The sequence below is a fragment of the Arvicola amphibius genome, chromosome 17 (assembly GCF_903992535.2).
Source record: "Arvicola amphibius chromosome 17, mArvAmp1.2, whole genome shotgun sequence".
Classification (NCBI taxonomy): domain Eukaryota; kingdom Metazoa; phylum Chordata; class Mammalia; order Rodentia; family Cricetidae; genus Arvicola; species Arvicola amphibius.
In genome coordinates, this window is record NC_052063.2 from 38181732 (window position 1) to 38208265 (window position 26534).

Consider the following 26534-nt stretch of genomic DNA (forward strand, 5'->3'; position numbering starts at 1 on the left):
GAATAATAAGGATAGAAGAAGGAGAAGAAGTCCAACTCAAGGCCGGGTGGTGGTGGCGCATGCCTTTAATCCCAGCACTGGGGAGCAGAGGCAGGTGGATCTGTGAGTTTGAGGTCAGCCTGGACTACAATAGCAAGTTCCAGGACAGGCTCCAAAGCTACAGAGAAACCCTGCCTTGAAAAACCAAAAAAAAAAAAAAAAAAAAAAAAAAAGAAGTCCAACTCAAAAGCATTGAAAATATTCAACAAAATCATAAGAGAAAACTTTCCCAACCTAAAGAAAGAAATATATAGATAGATAGATACAAGAAGCTTACAGAACACCAAATAGATTTGATCAAAAAAGTCCCCTTGCCACATAATAACCAAAACATTAAACATATAAAATAAAGAAAGAATATTAAGAGCTGCAAAGGAAAAAGGCCAACTAACATATAAAGGCAGACTTATCAGAATTACATCTGACTTTTCATTGGAGACAATGATAGCCAGAAGATCTTGGTCAAGCGTTATACAGAGATTAAGATATCACAGATGCCAGCACAGACTACTATACCCAGCAAAATTTTCAATTACCATAGATGGAAAAAACAAGATATTCATGACAGAACCAGATTTAACCAATACCTAGCCACAAACCCAGCCCTAAACAAAGTACTAGAAGGAAAACTCCAACCCAAGGAGATGGCTACATCCACAAAAACACAGGCAACAAATGATCTCACAGCAGCAAATACCAAAGAGGGGAAAACCACACACAATAACATCACCAACAATAAACATTAAATTAACAGAAGCTAGCAATCACTAGTCATTAATATCCCTCAATATAAATAGAGTCAACTCACCTATAAAAAGACATAGGCTAACAGATTGGATACAAAAACAGAATCCATCCTTCTGTTGCATATAAGAAACACACCTCAACCTCAAAGACAGACATCGCTTCTCAGTAAAGGGTTGGGAAATTTTTTTTCCCAATCAAATGGACGTAAGGTATAGCTATCCTAATATATAACAAAATAGGCTTCAAATTAAAATCAATCAAAAGAGACAAAGAGAACATTTCATATTAGTCACAGGAAAAATCCATCAAGAGGAAATCTCAGTACTGAACATCTATGCCCCTAATACAAAGGCACCCTCATATGTAAAAGAAACACTTCTAAAGCTTAAATCATACATTAAACCCCACACACTAATAGTGGGAGACTTCAACACCCCATTCTCACCACTGGGCAGGCCTGTCAGACAGAAAATTAACAGAGAAATAGGGAAACTAACAGATATTATGACTCAAATGGACTTAACAGACATCAAAGAATATCCCATCCAAACATAAAAGAATATACCTTCTTCTCAGCATCACATGGAACTTTCTCAAAAATTGACCACATACTAGGTAACAAAACAAACCTCAACAGATACAAAAAAATGGGAATAATCACATGTATCTTATCAGATCACCATGACTTAAAATTAGAATTCAACCGCAACACTAATTCCAGAAAGTCCACAAACACATGGAAATTAAATAATGCTTGCCTGAATCACCAATGAGTCAAGGAAGAAATAAAGGAAAAAAGTAAAGACTTCCTAAAATTCAATGAAAATGACCACACAGCATACTTAAATTTACGGGACACAATAAAAGCAGTGTTAAGAAGAAAATTAATAGCACTAAATGCCTACATAAAGAAGCTGGAAAAATCCCACACTAGTGAATTAACAGAACACGTGAAAACTTTAGAACAAAAAGAAGCAAACTCACCCAGGAGGACTAGATGGCAGGAAATAATCAAATTGAGAGCTGAAATCAACAAAATAGAAACAAAGAAAACAATACAAAGAATCAATGAGACAAAAAATTGTTTCTTCAAGAAATTCAACAAATAGACAAACCTTTATCCAAGCTAACCAAAAGGCAGAGAGAGAATATTCAAAATAACAAAGTCAAAAACGAAAAGGGGGACATAACAACAGACACGGAGGAAATCCAGAGAATCATTAGGTCATATTTCGAAAACCTGTATTCCACAAATTTGGAAAACTTAAAGGAAAAGGACAACTTTCTGGATAAATATCACTTATCAAAATTAAATCAAGACCAGATAAGCAAATTAAATCAACCTATAACTGCTAAAGAAATAGAAATAGTTATCAAAAGTCTCCCAACCCAAAAAAGTCCAGGGCCAGAGGGTTTCAGCTCAGAATTCTACAAGATTTTCAAAGAACTAATACCAATACACCTCAAATTGTTTCACATAGTAGAAACAGAATAAACATTGCCAAACTCTTTTTATGAGGCTGATATTCAAACCACAGAAATACATTACTAAGAAAGAGAATTACAGACCAACCTCACTCATGAACATTGATGCAAAAATACTCAATAAAATACTGGCAAACCAAATCCAAGAACACATCAGAAAAATCATCCACCACAATCAAGTCAGCTTCATCCCAGAGATGCAGGGATGGTAGAACATACAAAAATATGTCAATGTAATCTACCATATAAACAAACTGAAAAAAAAATGAACCATATGATCATCTAATTAGATGCTAAAAAAAGCCTTTGACAAAATACAAATCCCTTCATGATAAAGGTCCTGGAGAGAACAGGAATACAAGGAACATACCTAAACATAATAAAGGCAATATACAGCAAGCCAACAGCCAACATCAAACTAAATGGAAATCCAAAGAGATCCCACTAAAATCAGGAACAAGACAAGGTTGTCCACTCTCCATATCTATTCAATACAGTTCTTAAGGTTCTAGCTAGAGCAATAAGATACCAAAAGAGATCAAGGGGATACAAATTGGAAAAGAAAAAGTCAAACTCTCACTATTTGCTGATGATATGATAGTTTACATAAGCGACCAGAAAATTTCTACCAAGGAACTTCTACAAATCATGAACACCTTCAGTAATGTAGCAGGATACAAGATTAACTAAAAACAATCAGTAACCCTCCTGTACACAGAGGATAAAAGGGCTGGGAAAGAAATCAGAGAAACATCACCCTTTACAATAGCCACAAATAGCATAAAATATCTCAGAGTAACTCTAACCAAACAAGTGGAAGACTTGTATGACAAGAACTTTAAATCTTTGAAGAAAGAATTGAAGAAGACACCAGAAAGTGGAAAGATCTCCCATGCTCTTGGGAAGGTAGAATTAATTATAGTAAAAATGCCAATCTTTCCTAAAGCAATCTACAGATTCAATGCAATGCCCGGCAAAATTCTTCACAGACCTCAAAAGAACAATAGTCAACTTCATACGGAAAAACAAAAAAAACCCAGGAGAGCTAAAACAATCCTGTACAATAAAGGAATTTCTGGAGGCATCACAATCCCTGACTTCAAACTCTACTACAGAGCTACAGTACTGAAAACAGCCTGGTATTGGCATAAAAACAAACAGAAGGACCAATGGAAATGAATTGAAGACCTGGATATCAATCCATACACCTATGAACACCTGATTTTTGACAAAGAAGCAAAAAAGATAAAATAGAAAAAAAGAAAGCATATTCAACAAATGGTGCTGGCATAACCAGATATCAACATGTAGAAGATGAAAATAGACCCATATCTATCACCATGCACAAAACTCAAGTCCAAACGGATCAAAGACCTCAACATAAAGCCAGCCACACTGAGCCTCATAGAAGAGAAAGTGGGAAGTACACTTGAACGCATTGGCACTGGAGACCACTTCCTAAATATAATCCCAGCAGCACAGACACTGAGAGAAACAGTTTTAAATGAGATCTTCTGAAACTGAAAAGCTTCTGTAAAGCCAAGGACATGGTCAACAAAACAAAATGGCAACCTACAGAATGGGAAAAGATCTTCACCAACCCCACATAGGACAGAAGGCTGATCTCCAAAATATACAAAGAACTCAAGAAATTGGTCATCAAAGAACAAATAATCCAATAAAAAATAGGGTACAGATCCAAACAGAGAACTCTCAACAGAGGAATCTAAAATGACTGAAAGACACTTACAGAAATGCTCAACATCCTTAGTCATCAGAGAAATGCAAATCAAAACAACTCTGAAATTCTATCTTACACCTGTAAAAATGGCCAAGATCAAAAACACTGATGACAACTTATGCTGGACATGTTGTGGGGTAAAGGGAACACTTCTCCATTGTTGGCTGGAATACAAACTGGTACGGTCGCTTTGAAAATCAATATGGCAATTTCTCAGAAAATTAGGAAACAACCTACCCCAAGACCCAGTAATACCACTGGGTAATATCCAAAGGATGTTCAATTGTACTACAAGGGTATGTGTTCAACTATGTTCATGACAACATTGTTTGTCATAACCAGAACCTGGAAACAACCTAAGTGCCCCTTGACTGAAGAATGGATAAGGAAAACATGGTACATTTACACAATGGAGTACTACACAGCAGAAAAAATGATATCTTGAAATTTGCAGGCAAATGAATGGATCTAGAAAACATCATACTGAGTGAGGTAACCCAGACCCAGAAAAACAATTATCATATGTACTCACTCATAAGTGGTTTTTAGACATAAAGCAAAGAAAAACCAGCCTGCAATTCAAAATCCCAGAGAACCTAGACAACAATGAGGACCCTAAGAGAGCCATATATGGATCTAATCTACATGTGAAGTAGAAAAGGACAAGATCTCCTGAGTAAATGGGGAGCATGGGGACCATGGGAGAGAGTAGAAGGGGGAAGGAAATGAGCAGAACAGAGAAAAAGATATTGCTTTTTTCTTTTTTTTTCTTTTTCTTTTTGGTTTTTCAAGACAGGGTTTCTCTGCAGCTTTTTTAGAGCCTGTCCTGGAACTAGCTCTTGTAGACCAGGCTGGCCTCGAACTCACAGAGATCTGCCTGCCTCTGCCTCCCGAGTGCTGGGATTAAAGGCGTGCGCCACCACCACCCGGCTGCTTTTTTATTAAAACAATAAAAAAAGATGATCAGAAGCCCATAGTCAACCAAAATCCTAGAAACAAACAGTTCTCCTGTTTTTCAACTGAAAAAGCTAGTCTCATTCTTTTTTTTTTTTCAACTCAATCAACTTAAATGAGTTTTATTTACTTCCCACTAACAAATCTTTATTTCCATTCATGAGAGCAGTAAGTCGACCATATTCAGCTTCCTTGCCCAGTAATTCAAAGGAAAAACCCAAAGATTAGTAAAGAAAAGTGGAGGAATTAATACCCCCTAAATTTTTAAAAAATATGTTTAAGGTTGAAAAATGTTTATAATTCCTAGTAGGAAAACATTATCTGAATGAAGACTCTAATGGCAAACCACTGTAAAATGCTTCAGCCGCATTTGACGCAGAAGGGTAGGGATAGTCTTCGAAGCACCCCAGCTCTCCTGATGAGGTCAGAGGTACACTGGTTTGTATTATTGCAACATCCAGTAAGTGAGCTAAGCTGCTCTTCATTCAGCAAGGGCTGTTTGATATTACGCTTGACCTCCAAACTTGGCTGACAATTTACTGATGAGATTCATAACCTTTGGGTTGTTCTGATATTTTGACATATTTGCTGGGTTCTGGGCCACATCCTGGAAAGCCACCATGACGTCTGGATCCTGCATGGCTGCAAGAACCTCAGGGTCACTGAGGATTTCATTGAGTCCAGGCATTGCTCCCATTCCAGGCATGCCCCCTCCCATTCCAGGCATTCCCCCAGGAAAACCACCTGGAAAAGAGCCATACTGAGGCCCAGACTGTCTTCTGGCTTCTTCTTCCCTTTGGGCTCTTTCATGCTCTTCTCGAGCCTTCTTCGCCCTTTCTATTCTTTCTTTTATCTCTCGCTCCTCACGTTTTCGCTCATATTTTCTCCGATGCTCAGCAATTTTTTGAGCCCGAGGTTGAACCTCCTTCAGCATTACACTGGCATCCTCGTCATAATCCAGTTTACAGGCAAGGGCTAGATCATGAGCTGCTTCTTCCCAGTGACCCAAGAGTCTGTGTGCTTTCCCTCGCCACTTGTATGGCTGAGCTGAATCAGGGTTTATTTCAATGGCTCTGTCACAATCTCGGATAGCAGCATTTGGCTTCTGTAATTTGACGAACACACTGGCTCTCTTGGCATACAGAATAGCCAAGCGAGGATTTAGCTTGATGGCATCAGTGAACAAGTCAATTGCTTTCTGCAGCTCACCATCATTTAGGGCTTCAATGGCAGCCCCCTTCTTTTCATTTGCTTGATCCATCATCTCCTCAGTTATCTCTGCATTTTCCTCTCCCATCTCTTGAGGGGCATCAGTGTCTGGCTCAATTACACCTTCATTGTCAATTTCCAGATCACTCTCCTCACTTGATGGTTCCCCCGTCTTTATGTTTTCCTCTGTCTTATTATCTCTTTTTTCTTCCTTGACATTTTCTTCTGATTTAGCTTTGTGAGTAGCAGGTGGTACTTTACCTCCCATGCTCTCCACCCACTCCCTCAGGAAACGCATTTCCTCGGTGTGCAGGACGCTCGGGTCCTGCTTACACATCTTCACGAAGGCCCGAAGCTCGCTCACTTTGCGGGGATCCATGGTCGGGAGGCGGGAGGCGAGGGGCGGCTGTGGAGGCCCGGGCGCGGCTCAACGTGACCGAGTGGAAGGGGCGCTAGTCTCATTCTTAATGTGCACTATATTTCTAAACACATATACGATGTAGTATAGATCATTCATAATATCTACTGTTTCATTTGTGCTGTTCAAAATGGCTTGGAGCAGGAAGTGTAATTCGATTGGCAGAGTGTCTTTTTATCACAGGCCCTGGGTGTGACCATCAGAACTGAGTAAACTGGGCATTAAGGGAGTGCCTACAGTCTGAGCCCTAGAGGGCATCAAGACAGGAGGGCCAGTTGACAGTTGTCCTCAGCTACACGGTGTCACAGCAGCATAGGCACGTGAGAAAATCATAAACTCACTTTTGTGACTTTCCCGATCAAAAGAACGATCCTTTTTTACGTCTGTTACTCCTCTGTGAGCTTGTGTTGGTGTGTGTTGTACATGCACTGGTGTGTTCCTGTGCTCCTGCATGTGGTGGGCAGAGGAGGGAGTCGGCTATTGTATAGCCTGTCACCTTCTCTCTTACTCCTTCAAACATGGTCTCTCACGAACTTGGAGGCAGGCCACAGCAACCTTCCCTTCTCCGCGCCCCCCATCCCCCGCCCTGCACTGGGGTGACAGGGAAGCACAGCTGGGCCTTTTATGTCAGTTCTGGGGATTTGTACCCAGGTTCCCACACTGTCCCAGCAAGCGCTCTTATCAAAGAAGCATCACCTCAGCTCCCAGAACATCCTTTTTAAAGCTTTCTCTAGATGTGGCGTTTGGAATGGCACTCTGTTCTCTGCTCTATTTAATTATAGCTCTTTATTTTCACTAACAGTCTCTTTTCAAATCTAAGAGAAAGAACTCTAAAGTTCTAGGTCACTTGCTGCGATAATATAGAAATCCGACTACGATAATACCCAAATACAAAAGAACATGGCTCATTTCAAGACTGCAGCAAGGTGGGTTGTTGAACTAATGAAGTTTCCACTCTGGGAAACAGAAAGAGGAAATGCAAAATGAACACTCTTTCTTTATTTCCTCAAATGGAATTGAATTTGAAATCCACCCCTTCTAACAACTGACTTAATTTAAAACTCTCTGGGACAACCGTTCTGCTCAAACTGTAGCTTCCTCCAGAATAGACTCCTAGGATTGAACAGCAGACTTAAAAACCATCCCAACAATTGAATGGGTTTATTATTCAGAGTGTTTTTTATTATTATTATTTATAACATATGAATTTTAGATATATTACGCTCTATTTTAGAATACAGATATTGGAGGTCAAATGGTCTGTGATATTGTGGAAGGTGGCATTCTAGTATGGTCTCCAACACTCCCGTCCCACAGGAGCATAGATCCTACATGATCCCCTCTCCTATGTGTGGGCATGACGTGTGACTGTAAGTGGCGATCACTCATGACTGTGCTATATTAAGTTGTAAATAGGAAGGTCTCTTCACATATAAACTAAGACCCACCATTAGTTGATGTTTCAGTCACTCCAGCAGAAATGATCCCGGGTGGGAATGCTCCAGTCAGCAGAAGCCTGCAGAAGTGGGCCTTCCCGGAATTCACAGACAGAGCCTGCCAACTATGGCTGCCTTCTCAGCCACCACTTCCATGAGTTGACTGGTCAAAACGACAAAGGAAATGTTTGAACTCAGGAGCCCAGGACCCCACTAACTGCCCAGAGTCCTGATCCACAGAGATGTGACAGAAGAATTAAAGGTTGTTTAACTCGCTACGCTTCTGCAATTTGTTACGTGGCAATGGATTTAATACTATCACATTACACCCTTGTTCTCAAGGTAATCCTATGCATATCAAAAGTGCCTAAAAATTAATATTATCACCACACTCTACTGTAGGTATTGAACACATATTCTGAAGGTTAGCTAGGAAAAGAACTAGTCATGTCTGGGAAAAAGGTTTGCTAAAGCTGATAGGGTCAAACCAAGGTAGAACAATTAAAGGCTTTTTTTGTTTGTTTGTTTGTTTGTTTGTTTTTTGTTTTTTGAGACAGAGTTTCTCTGTGGCTTTGGAGCCTGTCCTGGAACTAGCTCTTGTAGACCAGGCTGGCCTCGAACTCACAGAGATCCGTCTGCCTCTGCCTCCCGAGTGCTGGGATTAAAGGCGTGCGCCACCACCGCCCGGCTTAAAGGCTTTTTTTAAAATTAGGACAGAGAAAAGCAGAAACCGATAGAACGTAAGTACGAGTGTTATAGGCCTTGCTTAAGAACATTTTCTTGCCCTTCAAGTCCTTCTGCTTCCCATGAAGGTCATCCTGCCTCAATCATGAGGACAAAGGCACTTTGAAAGATGGCAGGCAGGGGCTGGAGAGAGAGCTCAGCAGTGAAGAGCCTACTGCTCTTGGAGAGGACCTGGGTTCGGTTCCCAGCCCACGTCAGTCAGATCATAACCACCTGGAACTCCAGTTCTCAGGGACCAGATGTCTTCTCTCTGGCTCTGTGGGCTTCTACACATATGCACACATAAACTCACACATAGACACAGATACTCTGTGGGCTACTGCACACATAAACTCACACATAGGCACAGATACTCTGTGGGCTTCTACACATATGCACACATAAACTCACACACAGACACAAATACTCTGTGGGCTACTACACATATGCACACATAAACTCACACATAGGCACAGATACTCTGTGGGCTACTACACATATGCACACGTAAACTCACACACAGACACAGATACTCTGTGGGCTACTACACATATGCACACATAAATTCACACACAGACACAGATACTCTGTGGGTTACTACACATATGCACACATAAACTCACACATAGACACAGATACTCTGTGGGCTACTGCAGATATGCACACATAAACTCACACATTGGCACAAATACTCTGTGGGCTACTGCACATATGGCACATATAAACTCACACATAGGCACAGATATAAAATCAACTTTTTAAAAACCAGAAAAACACACAGTAGGCTCTGCCAAGCAAACCCACTCCTTCACACTCCATGGGCATCCAGTTCCTTGGAATCTGACTTCCCTGAGCCACCAAATCAGTGTTCCTCTCTCATCAGAAAAGTTTTCTTTTTACAGGCGATGGTAGCCAACACAGAGACCCCCAACTGCTCAAGCTGCAGGTTAGGAGACTGTGGCGTGCTCGGCCCTAAGTGGGCCATCTATTCGCAATGACGCCTGTTCCTTCCAAGGTTCGAGGATAATTGAAAGAGGCAAACGCTGGGAAGAGAGGCTTCAAAGCTGTTTTTTTCTGGACATGGCAGGGCCACTACACACACGAACTCAGGGCAGCTGGGGCTGCTGCCAAGGACCTGCATAAGAACGAGCCAATCAAAACCCAACAAGGATGGAGGAGGGCTCGCCAAGCTCCGCCCAGGTGAGGCATTCTTGGCAGCTGATGGTGAATAGGGGACAGAGGTTTCAGCTTTCAGGATGTGGCCATGATAGACCCATGATCCAGTGGATGCCCTATACTCTTGTACATACATACCAACAGCACCAATCAGACTCAGTGGTTTAAAATAACAGAGCTCAGGAAGTTATGAGGGAGATGGGGGTGGGTATATGAGAGGCATTGGGAGGGACTGACCAAAACACACTGCATACGGTATGAGCAAATAAATAAAATCTTTTTAACATGGCAGAATAACAAAGGAGGAGGAAGCTGGGACCTGGAAGACCCTGTTGAGGAAAGTCTCACTACCCGCTCTAGACTAGAAAGGTTTACGTTTCTACATACTTTTGGGCACATGTTTCTTATTTATTCTTCTAATGGTTTCATGAATGTTTTAATGAGTTTTAGCCATTTTCACTCCCCACTCCCCTCTCTCAGTCCCTTCTTTGACTCCCCTCACTCATTCCCCTCCGACGCTAAAACCCTCGCCCCAACAGATTCCTCTCTACTTTCACATCATTGTGCGTGTGCGCATGTGTGTATATTCACTGAGTTAAATAGGGTTGTTTGCATACGCACGGAGGGGAGTGTTTTAGTGGGTCAAGGGACACTTATCGGTAAGGCCACACTGAAAGTGTCTTCCCTCAGCATTTCACCCCTCCACATTGGTAAAACTTACAAGTCATTCATGAAAGTCACAGATACAGCCGTGTGCTATACGGCAATGCTACTGTCATCAGTGACAGCATGGTATGGTATGGATGGCTTCATGAAATTATAATGCAGAAACTTCCCACTCCTGGGGCTTAAGAGGCAGCTTAGCAGCTAAGGTGCTCACTGCTCTGGTAGAGGACCCTTGTTCAGTTTCCAATACCTACATGCTGCTCATAGCTGCCTGGAAGTCCAGTTTCATGGGATCCAGTGCCCTCTTAGGACCTCAAAGGGCTGCTGCTCACCTGTGATTCACTTATGCACAATCAGGTGCACACACATACACATTTTTTTTAAAAAATAGTTAATCACTGGGCAGTGGTGATGCACACCTTTAATTCTAGAACTTGGGAGGCAGAAGCAAATGGATCTCTGAGTTCAAGGCCAGCCTGACCTATAAAGCTAGTTCCAAGACAGCCAGGGCTATACAGAGAAACCCTACCTCAATATTTATGTATGTATATTTGAATATATATAACTAATTACATATATAGTAATTATATGCAATTAATAATATATTATATAATAATAATTAACAATATATAATACATATATAGATTTTTTTTAAACCTTCCTATTGCGTGGCAGAACTACAGCCATCCTAGCCCTGCCTTTCCTACACAGCATTGTGCACATGGCAGCAGGGCTATTGATAAACACGCTGTGCTGCATGTTTTCTAAAAATATAGCACAACATTATGTTAGTACATAATGCTTGGTTTTTCTAACAGTGGTGTTACGGGTTCAGGGATTTACTCTGCTATGCCTTCAGTCATTATTTTAGAGTGTGTGTCTACATGTGTACTACAAAAGAGTGTGCTGGGGCAGGAGAGAGACCTCAGCATTTAGAAGTATCGGCTGCTCCTCCAGAGAGATGCAGGTTCAATTCTCAGCATCCACAGGGTGGCTGCTTACAACTGTCTGTAACTCTGGTCCCAGGAGATCTGATACCCTCTTCTGGCCTCTGCCAGTACTGTGCACACATGGATGCTGACATCTATGCAGGCAAGCAAGCCACTCAACATAAAATGGAAATGAAGGGTTTACAAAGTGATGCTGGTGATAGCCTTCATATAGCTCATGCATTTATTTGCAGAATTCACTTGCATCATGTTCTCTTAGTTTGGCTGAATCACTTGTTTAATTTATGATGGCCTTAGGGCAATATGCAGTATAGTATGAATATATGTACACATATATACATCCTATATATTTTATACTATGTGCAAACACATATATGCTATATATACATATATATTATATATTATACCAGATAGCCTAGGTATCTAGTAGGCTGTACCATCTAAATTTCTGTAAGTAGACATATTCCCATGGTTATGTAGCTCATAACTATAAATAAAAATATGACCTCAGTAACTCTTGCTTTAGCAAATACAATTTTCTGCTGTGGATGAATTCTAGTGGAGACTCTGTTTTCAGGCCTTCGCTGTATGATGATAGCTCATTTAGTCTACTTCAAGTCTACTGAGCTATAGCAAAAGGTAGTAAGATAAGACTATCTCTGTGCCCTTACAGATGCAGAAGGACAGAAAGAATTCAGCAGGCATAAGTTAATCTACATAGCTCAGAAGGACATGGAGAGACAGACGTGAAATACAAGGGGTTGAACAGAAAAGTTAGAGAGTATGGATCAAGAATAGAGTCCTGAGTGGTTTAGAGAGATGGTTAAGTGGTTAAGAACACTGGCTGCTCTTCCAGAGGTCCTGAGTCCAATTCCCAGCACCTACATGGCGACTCACAACCATCAGTAATAGAATCTGATGTACTCTTCAGGCATGCAGGTGTACAAGCAGAGTACTCGTACATAAAATATGAATAAGTAATTAATTTTTAATCTGAGTGCTTGAGAGAAAACTCCAAGAAGACAAGAGTCTTGTGACCTCAGTTTCTTCAAAAACATAGACGTTGGTGGAACGTGCTTTTGTGCCTCCCAGGGAGTAGCAGAGAGGAGTGAGTTCACTTCATGTGCCACCGAGGAAAGACATGTTTTTGCCATGCGCAGCTTGTCCCTGTGATTGTTCACTTTACTCAGGTGACTTTGCTTAACCCCCAGATAAACACTGACTGATGCTCTGACTTACGCTGGCTATGGCCTGAGACTTTAGTCCGATTCATTGTAGGCCCCACTCTTCCCAGTTCATGTGCCAATCAGAGCAATGGCAGAGACTACATCATCCCAAAGTCTTCTTAAAACACAAAGCAACAACAACACACACACACACACACACCCTTACTTCTTAGATGCCAGCGTGCTCAATCGTGATGATTCAATTTCTGTTTCTCTGAACATCAGTCCTAGGGTCCGTATAATTTCAATACATGCCCTAGGAAATAAGAGAAAACAAAAGCAATGAAAATGGCACGGTTTCCCAAGATCAGAATCCCACAAAAGCAGTAAGCCTTGAGAGAACTGCTTTCAGATATTCATTAGCCAAAAGAGCATCAAATTCTGCATGTCTGATTGCCAGCACTGGCTACGTACCTAGTCTGGGGCTGCTACATAGGAGATGATCAAAATGTGTCTACTGACTAAGAGCTTCACGTCAGGATCAAGGCACAGGCCTAAGCATTTTTGAATGCATCTTTTTCCCAGTGATCTATTTTCAAGTATTTGCATCTGTATACCTGAATGTAGGCTTGTGCACACGAGTGCAGGTGCCCGCAGAGGCCAGGAGCATCGGATCCCTGGAGCTGGAGTTATGGGGGGTGCTTTCCCAGATGCGGGAGCTGAGAACTGAACTCGGGGCCTCTGTACGAGCAGGCTGTGCTCTTGGCCACTGAGCCACATCTCCAGCCCCTAATGTTTATTTTTCAGTAGGTAAATATGCCCGTCTCAAGGTAGCTATTTCTCCATTTTGGGGCAGTCACTATTACTAATTTCTTGTGTATGTGCTAAAATTTTTAAATTCATGTGAGAGCATGGCACGGCACATAATCTAGGGTTCTAACATTTGGGAAGCAGAGGTTTGAGACCAGCCCATCTACGTAGGAAGTTCTAGGGTGGTTCAGATTGCAAGGCCTGATTCAAAAAAAATTAAATAACAATAAAGAAAAACTTTTGAAATTTAAAAATCTATGTGAAGCAAAAGTTGAAGCACTACTAATCATTAGTAGTGCATATCTTTTGTCTAGTACCTTCATTTATCTTTAACACCTTACAATGCTGGTTCCCAACCTTCCATGTGGCAATCCTTTAATATAGCTCCTCATGTTGTGGTGACCCCCAACCAAAAATCTATGTCATTGCCACCTCATAACTATAATTTTGCTACTGTTATGAATCGCAGTGTAAATATCTTATATGCAGCCCCAAAGAAGTCACAACCCACAGGTTGAGAACCTCGGCCTTAGCGGGCTAATACCCGATTGTGTAGTTAGTACTTACACCAGCTCACTGGCCCTTTGGCTTTTATTTTGAAGTGCAGTCTTATCCCGAGACTCTGGCAAATACTCATGAAGTTTGTTCACTAGGAAGTAGAAAAGCTCACTGGTCTGCAAGAGCGGGGGGAAGAAATAGTGAAGACACCAGTTGTTAAAGCTCCATCCACACATAAAAGGACAACGAAAACATCTCTTTGACTCAGGAAGAGACTTACAACAGTTTCTTTAACACGAGTGGAATTCAAACAGAAAACATACTTCTTCGTTCAGGGCCATCCAGGTGGGACATCAAGAGCTAGGGGACTTCAGTTCGTCCTGGCCCAGGCATTGATGACAGTCATCCAGATGTAAGTGGGAGGTCATTGTAAGGCCATGAACAGAGCCGAACAACACTAGACCAAATGTGCCGTGTAATAATGGTGTGATAATAGCCAATAAAAGCAGTGGGGTGGTGTAGGAGAGTCTTCTGGTCATGTGTTGCTTTCATTGGTTAATGAATAAAGAAACTGCTTGGGGCCTGATAAGGCAGAACTTAAACGGGTGGAGAAGACAGAACTGAATGCTGGGAAGAAGGGCAGAGAAGAGAAGCCATGGATCCTCTGCCTCAGAGGACGCTGGTTAGAATCTTCCCGGTAAGCCACTGCCACGTGGCCATTTACAGATTAATAGAGATGGGTTAAACTAACATGTAAGAGTTAGCCAATAAGAAGTTAGAGCTAATGGCCAAGCATGCTGTGGTAGGCACCTGAGCCAAACGCTAGTGTTACCATGCTTGATTCTTGGGGTAAGAACCCTGTCTTAACCCCACTCCCATGTCTAACGCCTGTGACCTTGTCTCACACTGATTAGGAATATAATAAATGTTTGCTGTGTTATTAAAATGCTGTGGGTGATGCTGGAAATTGCCAATCCCCATTAAGGTAGCCGCTGGCCATGAGGGCTATTTAAATGAACTAAAGTTATAATTCTACTACCTCTGTCCTTGGCCACCTCCAAGTGCAGATGATGTCTACTGAACTAAACCCCACAGACTACAAATAGCAAAGAGTCATATGCACAGACTAGGTCCAGAAATCAAAAGGAGCAAGGTACCTGGCTCCTCATTGGGGAAAACGGGGAAGAGAACCATGGCAATTGAGCAGAGCCTTGAGGACAGACTGGCCTTTACTGAGGGGAAAAAAATGGAAGATACGTACTTCAAAAAGAACAGAGGAAAGGATGGGACCGGAGAATACTGTCTGCTGTTTAAGTCATCACACCCAGCTCAGGTGGCACACACCTTTAATTCCAGCATTTGGCAGAGGCAGAGGCAGGTGGATCTCTGTGAGTTCAAGGCCAGCCTGGTCTACAAAGCTAGTTCCAGGACAGGCTCCAAGGCTACACAGAGAAACCCTGTTTCAAAAAAACAAAAAGCAAAAGCAAAACAAACAAACAAACAAACAATAGGTGGGAGAGATGAAGGTTGGCTTGGATGAGCTCAGCCTGGTCCTCACCCTTTCTCTGCCAACTTTCCGCTCCACGACAGCGCCACCTACTGATCAGGCCTGCTTTAAAACTGGAGGTGTTTAAAAGGCCAGGCCAGCACTGCCAACAGCCACACGGCATTCTCCTATCCAACGCCAGGCAGTACGTGTCCTTCTACTTAAAACCCCACTTCAAATCCTGCGTTCCGGTTGTCCTAGCACGCTTCTCTGGGCTCTGCCGGCCAGTCCTCTTCAAGCGTCTGGTTCTACATTTGACAATCTGTGTCGTTCCCGGAGAACCTGCTTCTGCACCCTCGCCAAGCGGGACCTCATGATGCTATGTGATTACTTGATGCTCAAGGGTGATCTCACAGGGCACTGTGCTTCCATATCAGTGTGCCCACTCCTCTTTCGAGGTGACTCTCATGCTTGGGCGCTAACCGTTCTTAGGAGAAGCGACGGCTGGATCAGTTCCCTGAGCACCTTCCCTAGCCAGATCATGGCTCCCGCTGATTACCCTGCCCTGCTAAAAACAAAGGCCCTTTTAGATGCTATAGTCATGTGTTTGTGTTCAGTTTTGTAAGGAAGTCTACAGAAGGTCTTTGAGCAAACAAATCTATACGATTAGGATAGATTAAATTGACAGCACACAGGTGGGGTTGTCTGTGGTTTCCTTGGGTAGGAGAAAATCCAATTCCCTTAGCCTTTCTGTATGAATTCCATTTTCATAATCAACATCCTTGGTTATTTCAGTGCCTGGTGTCCACCTCAGTATTTTCCCACAACCCTGTGAAGTCCTAGAGTCAAAGTATGCACGGCGTGTTCCTAATAGGACCTATGACTCTTGACCACTTTAGACTGCAGCGCAATCCCCTTGTCCTGTTGCCGTAAACTGACTTGTTATTCCCTATAGCCGTTCTTTCATAATCATTAGGGCAGCTGGCCACCTTGAGTTGCCTGAGGCTGTCCCAGCTAACCCATGTCCCAGGGACATCCTTAGAGCTGCCCACACCGAGACAGCAGTCTGCTCTCATCTGGAAAACCAAGACGGCTATTCCCCTGCATACACAGCACCTCACAGTGAAGTCACGCTCGCTGCTTGGACGGCTGAGTGTTTGTGTAATTCATAGCTGTTCATTAAGAAGGCGGGGGTGACATGTGTGGCCAGGGGCACGGCAGTGGCCTTCTCGGCACACTCACCGTTTATCGCTGTGGCGCCTTAACACCTTCCAACCATAACTGAGAACGAAGCAGTTTTAACTTTTACCATGTGAGAATCAAGCTACTGGGATTCACTGGGGATCACATTTTTGAAAAAAAAAATACCCATCCTGTACTTAAAATCATTCTTAAAATATGTATTCCTACTAAAGGAAAACTTGTTAAACTCTCCTCTTCCTCCATCACACACGCCAAAGCTTTCCCTCTACCACCTCCCCTTGGACAATACCAACGCAGCCTGCTTCGGTTACTCTGTGCAGTGGCTCCATTTCATTCCATTCTCCCCCATATGCATACGTATTATCAATTATCTCACAAAATTTGACGTATTAAAACACGCCTACATTAAATATAACCGCCATTTTAAAAATACAGCGTCAGAATACAACTTGCATTTCTGCTTTGATTTGCGCTTAGATTTGATAACCAGATAAAACAAGTCTTAAAGAGGAGGAACAAGATACTTACTCTCCAGAAAAGTCTTTTCAGGATGAAATTTCTCTGGGCTGCTACTCTAAGTTCCGTGATTAAACTCAGAATCTTCCTCAGAGTGTTGTCTTGAAGACAAAGCTCGGATTTCAGCTGACTGAAGTGCTTAATTTTCTCCTCAGATCTACGGAAACACACACACAAAGATTCAGGTCAAGCGTAAGAAATGGCAGTTCCCAAATATCACAGTTATTGACAAGTCTATAGAAGTTTGAGGCTGGTGGAATTTGAGGCGAACTTTGAACTCCTAGACTTAGTACTCAGAAGCAGGGAAACCCCACCCCCACAAAATGATGCCTATCACTCTGTAACTCACTTTCACCCTGCCCTTGACCAGTTGGCATGCACGCTCTTGCTGTCTCTGGCAAACTCTTCGGTGGGCTCATTTATATCATTAGCACAGTCTTGGAGCCCTGGGCAAAATTATTTGTTTAATCTTTTCCTTCCATCAATTCCTTCGCTAAGTAAGTGTATTTGTAGAGAAATTTCCATATCATTACTTGACAGGAAAGCCAGGACGGCTTGGCACAAGTGACCTGCAGCTGTAAATGCGGCGTGCAGGCTACACACACTCTGACAGACGTCTGTGTTTGAGACAGGCTGCTGCTCGGCAGAAAGCGCAGAGCATCAAGCTAAGAAGTGCTTGCGGACGTGCAGTAAGAACCGCTCTTCCACCACGGAGATCGAAGTTCCCTCCCTCTGCATGGGGGCCACCGGAAATCATCTCCATCCTTGACCCCATAGGTCTCCACTCTTCAGGAAACAGGCACTGAAAGACCATGAGTTCTCCTTAGAGAAGACAGCTATGGCTGAGGTCCAGCTTAAAATCTCAGCTTTGCCACTTGATTAAACAGGCCAGTGCAGCCTCTCCTCCACTGAAGTTCCATTTATTTTTATTGTTTTTAAGTGTGTGTGTGTGTGTGTCCGCACGCGTGCGTGTGCGCGCGTGCGTGAGCGTGACTGAAGGTGCCCTGGAGGTCAGAGGCAGCAGATCCCCTGGAGATGGAGGGGACAGGCCACTGTGAACAGCCCCATGTGAGTTCTCAGAACTGAACTGGCGTCTGCTGCAAGAACAGTCTAGACCTTTAATCCCTGATCCATCTCTCCAGACCACCCGCATTGCAGCCCCCTCCTATACTTTATTACATTAATCTCATTTTACCTATCGTAATTATTTGTGCCCCTCAGCTGAATTTTGGAAAACTGGACAAAAATTGTTGTCTTTAGGGGAGACAGGAGGATGAATGCAGTCTGTGTTCAATCCTGAGGCCTCAGAGCGAAGGAGAGGACTGACTCTTGAGAGTTGTCTTCTGAGCCAGGCGTGGTGGTGCACGCCTTTAACTCCAGCACTCAAGAGGCAGAGGCAGGAGGATCTCTGTGTTTGAGGGCAGCCTGGACTACAGAGTGAGTGCCAGGACAGCCAGGGATGTTACACAGAGAAACCCTGTCTCGAAAAACAAACAAACAAACAAACAAAAAATTGTCTGTCTTCCACACACATGCCATGGCAAGTGAATGCAACACACACACACACACAACACACACACACACAATTCTTTTAAAAATGGACCTCATGTGGCACTGTGCTCAGATATCACAATTTGCACTAGAAGGGGCACTCACTGGTTGTGTGGCAAGCTCCAGGCTGGGGCTTTTCAGAGACCCGTTCCTCATTGGTGGAGCTCCTGCTGCCCTGCACAGACTGAGCTGGGAGACCTCGTAGCTTTAATATAGAAGGAAGAGAGGAGAAGAACCTATCCAAGCTCCACAGGTAATTTCCTGGAATATCTATGTGTAAACTATCGTCATGAAGAACAGTTCATGTTCCCTACAGATTAGTGGACTCAATACTCTTGACTTCAGGTAAAAACAACTTTATCACCTCCTGCAGAAACCTGGATACAGCCCTTTACCCCACTACTACTGTATGCAATGTTGACCCTGCCTCTTTCCTTAAAAAGTATCTGATCCTCTCCTCAAGACAACCAACGAGCCTTCCTTATTAAACCCAACTTCTGGAAGAAGAGATGGAGTCCTTCCCAGTGGGAAGGCTAGAGAAAAGATTCTCAGTATAATTTCAGCAATAGCAATCCTCCAGGCAGGAAACCAATGACTGGGAGCATGAGGGCTGAGGCCAGATCCCAGATGGGCGCTGTTATGAAGCCGGATAACAACTATAGGGAAGTTGATGGCCTCTCTGGACCTCAGTTGTCAAGTCTGTACAATGGAATGATAACCACTGGCTTATGACGCTTCAGTGACCACCTTCTCTGATACAGGTGTTTAATACATGGTTATCTCTAAATAAAACTGGAATAAGTTTGAGGTCCTGTTTCCCTATTCATTCACTTCTGATTCCTGTATTTCAATTTCAAAGACTATAAAATCTTTTTACTCTCTTGAGAACTCCAGAAACAACATAAGTAAAGTTTCCACAAATATAGAGTACATTTTACTATAGAATGAGCCTCAACTACCATTTAAATAAAGTGCCAGGGGGTGGAGAGGTGGCTCAGTAGTTAGGAGCACTGGCTGGTCTTCCAGAGGCCCCAGGGTTAATAGTCAGCACCCACACGCTGGTTCACAACTGTCTCTGCCTCCACTTCTCAAGGACCCAACACCCTCCTCTGCTTTGATCCACTGAGGATTGCAGTAAATTTATTCTTTCTTCAAAAGTTGCAAAAAAATATGGTAATTTTCTAATTCTATTAAATCTGCATTCATTGGCTGGATTGCAGTAAAAGATAATTTGCCATCACTAGCTAGGGCCACTTGGTAACCCAGAAGTGGTACAAGAAAGGCTCCATTCCCACCACTTGTTAGCTGTTTACAGAGAAAAGGGCTGGTGCCCAGTGTCCTCAAGTCCACTGTGTTTATCTCTGCACGTGGGAGGGGGGCACCTTCGACGATGCCCATCACACATCTGCTCACTGTGTTTCAGGCACCCTAGTCCTGTGTCCTCTGGGACTCAACTTGTGTCAATGAATACAGGTTTGCAGACCTAAAATTTATGGCAGATGTTGAGGTAGGAGTATAAATATGGCAGTCAACCACACACAACACACACATGTGCGTACGTGCGCACGCACACACACACTCACACATATACACACATGTACGAGCACACTCACATTGCACGGAAGTGCTTGCACACACACCACGCACATGCACGAGCCCACACACGCACTCACGCACACACACGTGCACACACATGTGCACACACACACGAGAATGCACACGCACACACACACGCATGCATGCACACACTCACACATACACATGTGTACACACTGCCACACACATGAGTGTTGCACACACACCACACACATGCACAGACATGTGCATGCACACACATGCATGCATATGCATGCACTCACACACATACACATGCACACACACACAATTCACACACACACATATGCACACACACGCATGGCATAGAGCTAGAAGAAGAGACGAGCAGAGCAAAGTCTCCCATGAGTCTGTCACACATTGCCCCTTACCTGTATGGCTTTGGATTCCCGCTGACAAGACTGTCTTCACTGGAAAGTAGGGAATCTTGTGAAAGAGTAGCTCTCTGAAAGAGGAAGAGAGCAGGGACTGTCGGAATGTTTGTCTACCAGAAATAACCTCTAGTTCTGATCGATGTTATATACCCACTCCTCAATCCCGCCTATGGCATTCCATGTGCGTCACTTACGTGACCCATTCTGATATCTGACAGCAGCTCAAGGAACATTTTCAGGATTACTAAAGATTTCAGTATAACAGTTTTCACTATGAAATGGTTTATTCATGTTCGAGTCTGCTGCACATGTGTTAAAACTGGAGCAATGCAGTGACTGGCATGGCCTTTGCTCAAGGAGAACATGCAAATTTTGTTTTTTTTTCTGTTACTGCTGCTGCTTTGAGACAGGATCTTGCTTTGTAGCTCTAGCCTGGAACTCACTATGCAGACCAAGGCTGAATGCAAACCTTCAAAGATCTTCCTGCCTCAGCCTCCCAAACGCTGGGGTTAAAGGAGCATGCTACCAGGCCTGGCCAAATTCTGTATTTTATAAATGACTTACCAAGTTCGATTAGAAGTTTTATGCCTGCAAACACAAGTATTCTTGCAGCCGGCTCAGGCTTAGTCCCTATCAATGCATGGCTGTCTGTAATTCCAGTTCTAGGGACCCCAAAGCCCTTTCCTGACCTCTTAGAATTCCTGTACACATGGAGTACCCAAACAGACACTCAGACATAAATAAATAAAGGAAAATATTTATGTAAATTGCAAAATTTAAAAGTTAATTAAGTTTTGATTTTTAAAATTAGAATTTATGAGATTTTTCTTTTAGTAGACCAAATTTCCTCTGTTTAGATTTTTGTTTGCATTTTTAGCTCGGAGAAAACTTTTTAAAAATGTTTAGAGAGGAAATTTAGATATTTTGATCCTTGTGCACTGTTAGGAAAAAAAACTGAGTTGCCCTTTGTACTTCAGTTTTCTAAGCCACTTATAATTTATATTTTAAAATTTATAATTTTTACTAATTTCTTCTATACAAAATAGTGTTTCATATCTATTAAAATTTTGTTGGAACAACATTAAAAGAAATTAGTAATCACCAAAGATAACTCAAGATATATTTTTTTTAAAGATTTATTTATGTATTTTATGAACATGAATCAGATCCCGTGCTAAATGGTTGTGAGCCACTATGTATGGTTGCTGGGAATTGAACTCAGGACCTCTGGAAGAGCAGCCGGTGCTCTTAACCTCTGAGCCATCTCTCCAGCCCCTCAGATATATTTTGGGTGAGTATCTTCGTTGCTGCTGCTGTGTCTTTGTTTCTTGGAGATGGGGGGGTCTTACCATGTAACTCTGCTGTCCTAGGGCAGGCTATGTAGACCAGATTGACCCTAAGTTCACAGAGATCTGCCTGCCCGTGTCTCCTAAGTGCTTGGACTCAATGCACACATCCCCCACGAACTAGTAAATCATTTCTAAACCGATCCTAGTGTAGCTAAGGCTCCTTAGCTGAGAGCAGGATGTGGCTCAGCCATCAAGCGCATGCCTGCCACTGTTTTATCACCAAAAGTGAAAGTTCTGGCTAAAAGTTCCCCACCTGATGGAGGAGAGTTATCTGTCTATGTTTCTTTCATTGGTTAATTAATAAAGAAAACTGCCTTGGCCCTTTAAGAGACAGAAAATTAGGTAGGTGGAGTAGACAGAACAGAATTGTGGGAACAAGGAAGTAGAGTGGGGGAGACGCTTCAGGCATTCGCCATAGTGAATCTCCATGCTTCTCCTCTCCGAGATGGATGCAGGTTAAGATCTCTCCTGGTAAGCCACACCTCGTGGTGCTACCCAGATTACTAAATATGGGTTAAAGAAAGATGTGAGAATTAACCAATAAGAGGCTACAGATAATGGGCCAGGCAGTGTTTTAAAAGAATACAGTTTCCGTATAATTATTTTGGGTAAAGCTAGCCGGGTGGCGGGACACAGCCCGCAGCTTTCACACTACACCCACCAAAAAAGTTGCTGTGTGACACTGGAGAAAGAGCTGATTTTTTTTTTTTTTTTTTTGGTGCTTCAGTAGCCTCGTTTTAGCTGGTCTGGTGGTCTTGTGCCTATAATCTCGGGACTTGGAAGGCTAAGACAGAAAGAAGTATTGCTGCAAATTCAAGGCTGGTCTGTCTTACAGAGTGAGCACAAGGAGAAGAAGAAAGAAAAAAGGGAGGAAAGAAGAAAGGGAGAGAGGGAGGGAGGGAGGGAGGGAGGAAGGGAGGGAGGGAGGGAGGGAGGGAGGGGGAGGGAAGAGAAAAGAAAAGGAAAGCAGAGACTTAGACAGCATCCGAATACAATAAAGATAATTCCCACAATTGCCGGTTAGAGCACTGCAATAAGGAAATACAAGAGCAGGGGCCTTGGAGATGGCTCAGTGGGTGAGGACACTTGTTCCCCCGCCTGAGTTCAGTCTTCAGAACCTACCTGAAGACGGAGGAGGGACACAACCCCACGAAGCCACCCTCCACACGTGCGCCCCTCCCGTGTCGCACAATTGCACGAACACAATAATAACAAAGATTTTTAAAAAGTGAATACAGGAACACATTGACGATGTTGAATTTTATCTGAGTCTGTGTCACCCAGCTAACTGCAAACCCCCTGGAAAGGCTCCATCATGACCGTCCTTGCTTCCTTGCCACCTGAACAAACCCAGGGTCTTCCTCCTTCTCTCTCTCTGTCTCTCTCTCTCTCCCTCTCCCTCTCCCTCTCCCTCTCCCTCTCCCTCTCCCTCTCCCTCTCTCTCCCTCTCTCTAATATGAACAACTGTTTTGCCTGAATGTATGTATGTATGCCACATCCATGCCTGGTTCCCAAGGAGGTCAGATACAAAAGACATCAGATCCCCTGGAAGAGGAGCTACCGATGGTTATGACCGCCATGTGTGTGCTGGGATCAATCCCAGGCCCTCTACAGGAACAGCAACGCTCTGAACTGCAGAGCTAAGGCTCCATCCCCCCAAGACATTCATTAATAAGCATCTCCGTATTGCAAACACCTGAATAAAATCGCCCCTTACTTGTTTGGTGTATTCCTATCTATCACAATGATCTTAGATTCCAAGGCTAAATCCCCAAAATGGAGAGAGAGAACAGGAAAGCCTGCTTGCCACCCCCGCCCTCCCCCCGCTACCCCTCAGAAAAGCAAACACACTGAGGCTAGCTTGTGAGGGCACTTACTATAATGTAGTTGTTCCACGAGCTCTTTAAGTGCAGAAATATCGATGAGGTTTCAGAAATAATATACAGATGAAGCTCCGCCTCCTCCTTCTCTAGATTGGAGCTGCCCTGTGAAGGAGGACCCGGGACAGAGTTTCCTAAGCGCAGCTCATTCCTGCTCCTATCAAGCCTGACAAGGATTTCACTTGGGGAGTCTTTGTGACTTGGAAGCCCCTGCTCTTCTGCGCCTGACGCAAAAGGCGGCCAGCAGGCAGCCGGGCCTGTAGATGTCGTAGACTGGCAGCTCCTGCAGGGAGTAGGCAAAGGCCGAGAGGCACCGTGGCCAGGAAGAGACAGCTGGCTGAGGTCTGAAGGGCAGGGTGATGAGTCCTTGAATGGCGTGCTGCTCTCCTGGTGGGACCTGTGAGTAAAACGAGTATTAAACATGATACTTAGAATTTAACAGTGAGGAACCAAGAGAATCCAGCCGCCAGTTTCAGCAGTCCGGACTCCGAAAGCAACTGTATCACGTCAATGCCATGCTAATCATGAGAGGGGAGGGACCAGACCTCATTTGCTGCTATGGTTTGAATCTGAATTGTCATGTTGAGTGCCTACTACCCAGCTGTGGCATAAATTTTGAAGGTAATTGAGCCTTTCGGCCATGCGGCCTGGTTGGCAGAAGTAGGTCACAGAGGTGGGCCTCTGAATGCCATACCTGGCCTTGGCTCTGGCCTGCTTCTCTGTTCCCTGGTGTACCACAATGTAACCAGGGCCCAAAACACACTGCTACTGCCAAAGACTGAACCACTTTGCTATGCCTTTCCCTCCATGGTGGGCCGAAAATTCTAAGACCATGAGGCATAACAAATCCTTCCTTCCTTCCGTCATTCCTGTCAAGTATTTTGTCAAAGCTATGGAAATGGTAACCAATATGCTTGCTATTGCTACTGACTAATGGAAACGGTGTGGCTATCTCTTTGTGTGCTCTTTCACTTTAATACATACATACACACATACATACATACATACATACGTACATACATACATACATACATACATACATACCTGCAATCCTGCCAGTGTCATACTATTGCTGTGAAGAGACACCATGATCACAACAACTCTTATAAAGGAAAATTTTTAACTGGGGTGGCTCATTTACAGTTCTGAAGGTTTAGTCCATGATCGTCACGGCGGCAACTAAGGCGGCACGCAGGCAGACATGATGCTGCAGAAGGAGCTGAGAGTTCAACATCTTGACTCACAGGAAACAGGAAGTGGTCTGAGACACTGGGCAGTATTTTGAGCATAGGAGACTGCAAAGCCCCCTCCTCAGTGACATGCTTCTTCAACAAGGCCACACTTTCTCCAACAGGGCCATACTTCCTAACAATGCCACTCCTTTTGGGGGTCATCATCTTTCAAAATACCACACGTACAAAGAAGCCCTTTATTAAATTTCAGGTTTTGTTATTATTTTTGTTTTTGAGTCAGGGTCTCTCTATGTAGCACTGGTTGATCTGGAGCTGGCTATGTGGATCAGGCTGGCTTTGAGCTCACTGGTATCCTCCTGCCTCTGCATCACCACACCCTGCACTGACATTTTTTATGCTGGACACTCTGGGCCTTCTTGGAGTCTCAATACTTGCACTGAAAGAACTTTTTCATTTTAGTTTAACCTGATCGTTCTTTCATTATAACACTTAGTGGATCCTATAAGGGAAAAATGCAAAGAGACACAGGGAGGGTTCTCTGTTTTAATGCTTTCATTAACTCCAAGTGTGGTCTAACAGTCTCAGTCCCTTTCCTCGGAGTCAGTGTCCCCACCCTTACCTTCTCCACTCTTGACCCCACCCCAACTTCTGTACCCAGCCACAGAGCAAATAAGCTAGAATCTGAGATGCAGAGTCACAGCATGGAAAGTCGTCCTGTGAGGCCCAGAGGGGTCCCGGCTCTCCCACACATGGGGGCATGCTATCTGCTCAGCACGGGAGGGCGCTGTGTTGGACTATTGTTGTAGGAGGCTGCTTGTTCATTCCTGGCTGCTCAGACCCGAAATAATTACTCAGAAACTATATTATTTGCAATACTGTTTGGCCATAGCTTAAGCATATTACTAACTAGCTCTTACATCTAGAATTAACCCATTTCTATCATTTTATATTTTATTATGAGGCTGGCAAGATTCCCCTCTGGCAGTTACATCATGGCATCTCCAACTTTGCCTACTTTCTCTCTCTCTCTCTCTCTCTCTCTATATATATATATATATATTTATATATATATATATGTATATACACACACATATACATATATATGTGTATATATATATGTGTGTGTGTGTATATATATATATATATATATATATATATATATATATATATATTTCAGTTCCAGCCTGGCTATATTCTGTTGAGCCATTGGCCAAAAGCAACTTCTTTATTAACCAATAAAAGCAACACATATACAGAAGGACTTCCCATACCAGACTATCCTATGTGAGGGTTCAGCAGATGCCAGAAGGCAGTGATTTGTGCTAAGTGCCTTGAAACCAAACTCAGCCT

At 43.3% G+C, this 26534-nt stretch overlaps 2 protein-coding genes across 2 annotated transcripts in view; both read right to left on the reverse strand.

The window, feature by feature from the left end:
- The window catches only part of C17H12orf56 (chromosome 17 C12orf56 homolog), a 61179-nt gene that overhangs the window by 11829 nt on the left and 22816 nt on the right, over positions 1–26534 (reverse strand). Inside the window, exons 4-8 of the mRNA XM_038315061.1 lie at positions 23989–24388; positions 20760–20833; positions 17236–17380; positions 14088–14194; positions 12937–13026 (exon numbers count right to left, since the gene is read on the reverse strand). Coding sequence (XP_038170989.1) covers positions 12937–13026; positions 14088–14194; positions 17236–17380; positions 20760–20833; positions 23989–24388 — 816 coding nt within the window. The remainder of the gene's footprint in view (positions 1–12936; positions 13027–14087; positions 14195–17235; positions 17381–20759; positions 20834–23988; positions 24389–26534) is intronic.
- On the reverse strand, positions 5073–6584 carry LOC119803512 (hsc70-interacting protein-like). Its single transcript, XM_038314878.1, has one exon. The coding sequence runs from the start codon at positions 6552–6554 to the stop codon at positions 5472–5474; it is 1083 nt and encodes a 360-aa protein (XP_038170806.1). The 5' UTR covers positions 6555–6584; the 3' UTR covers positions 5073–5471.

Excerpts from the sequence above, each read along its gene's own strand:
- LOC119803512 (XM_038314878.1), bottom strand. The coding sequence starts at position 6,554 with ATGGATCCCCGCAAAGTGAGCGAGCTTCGGGCCTTCGTGAAGATGTGT.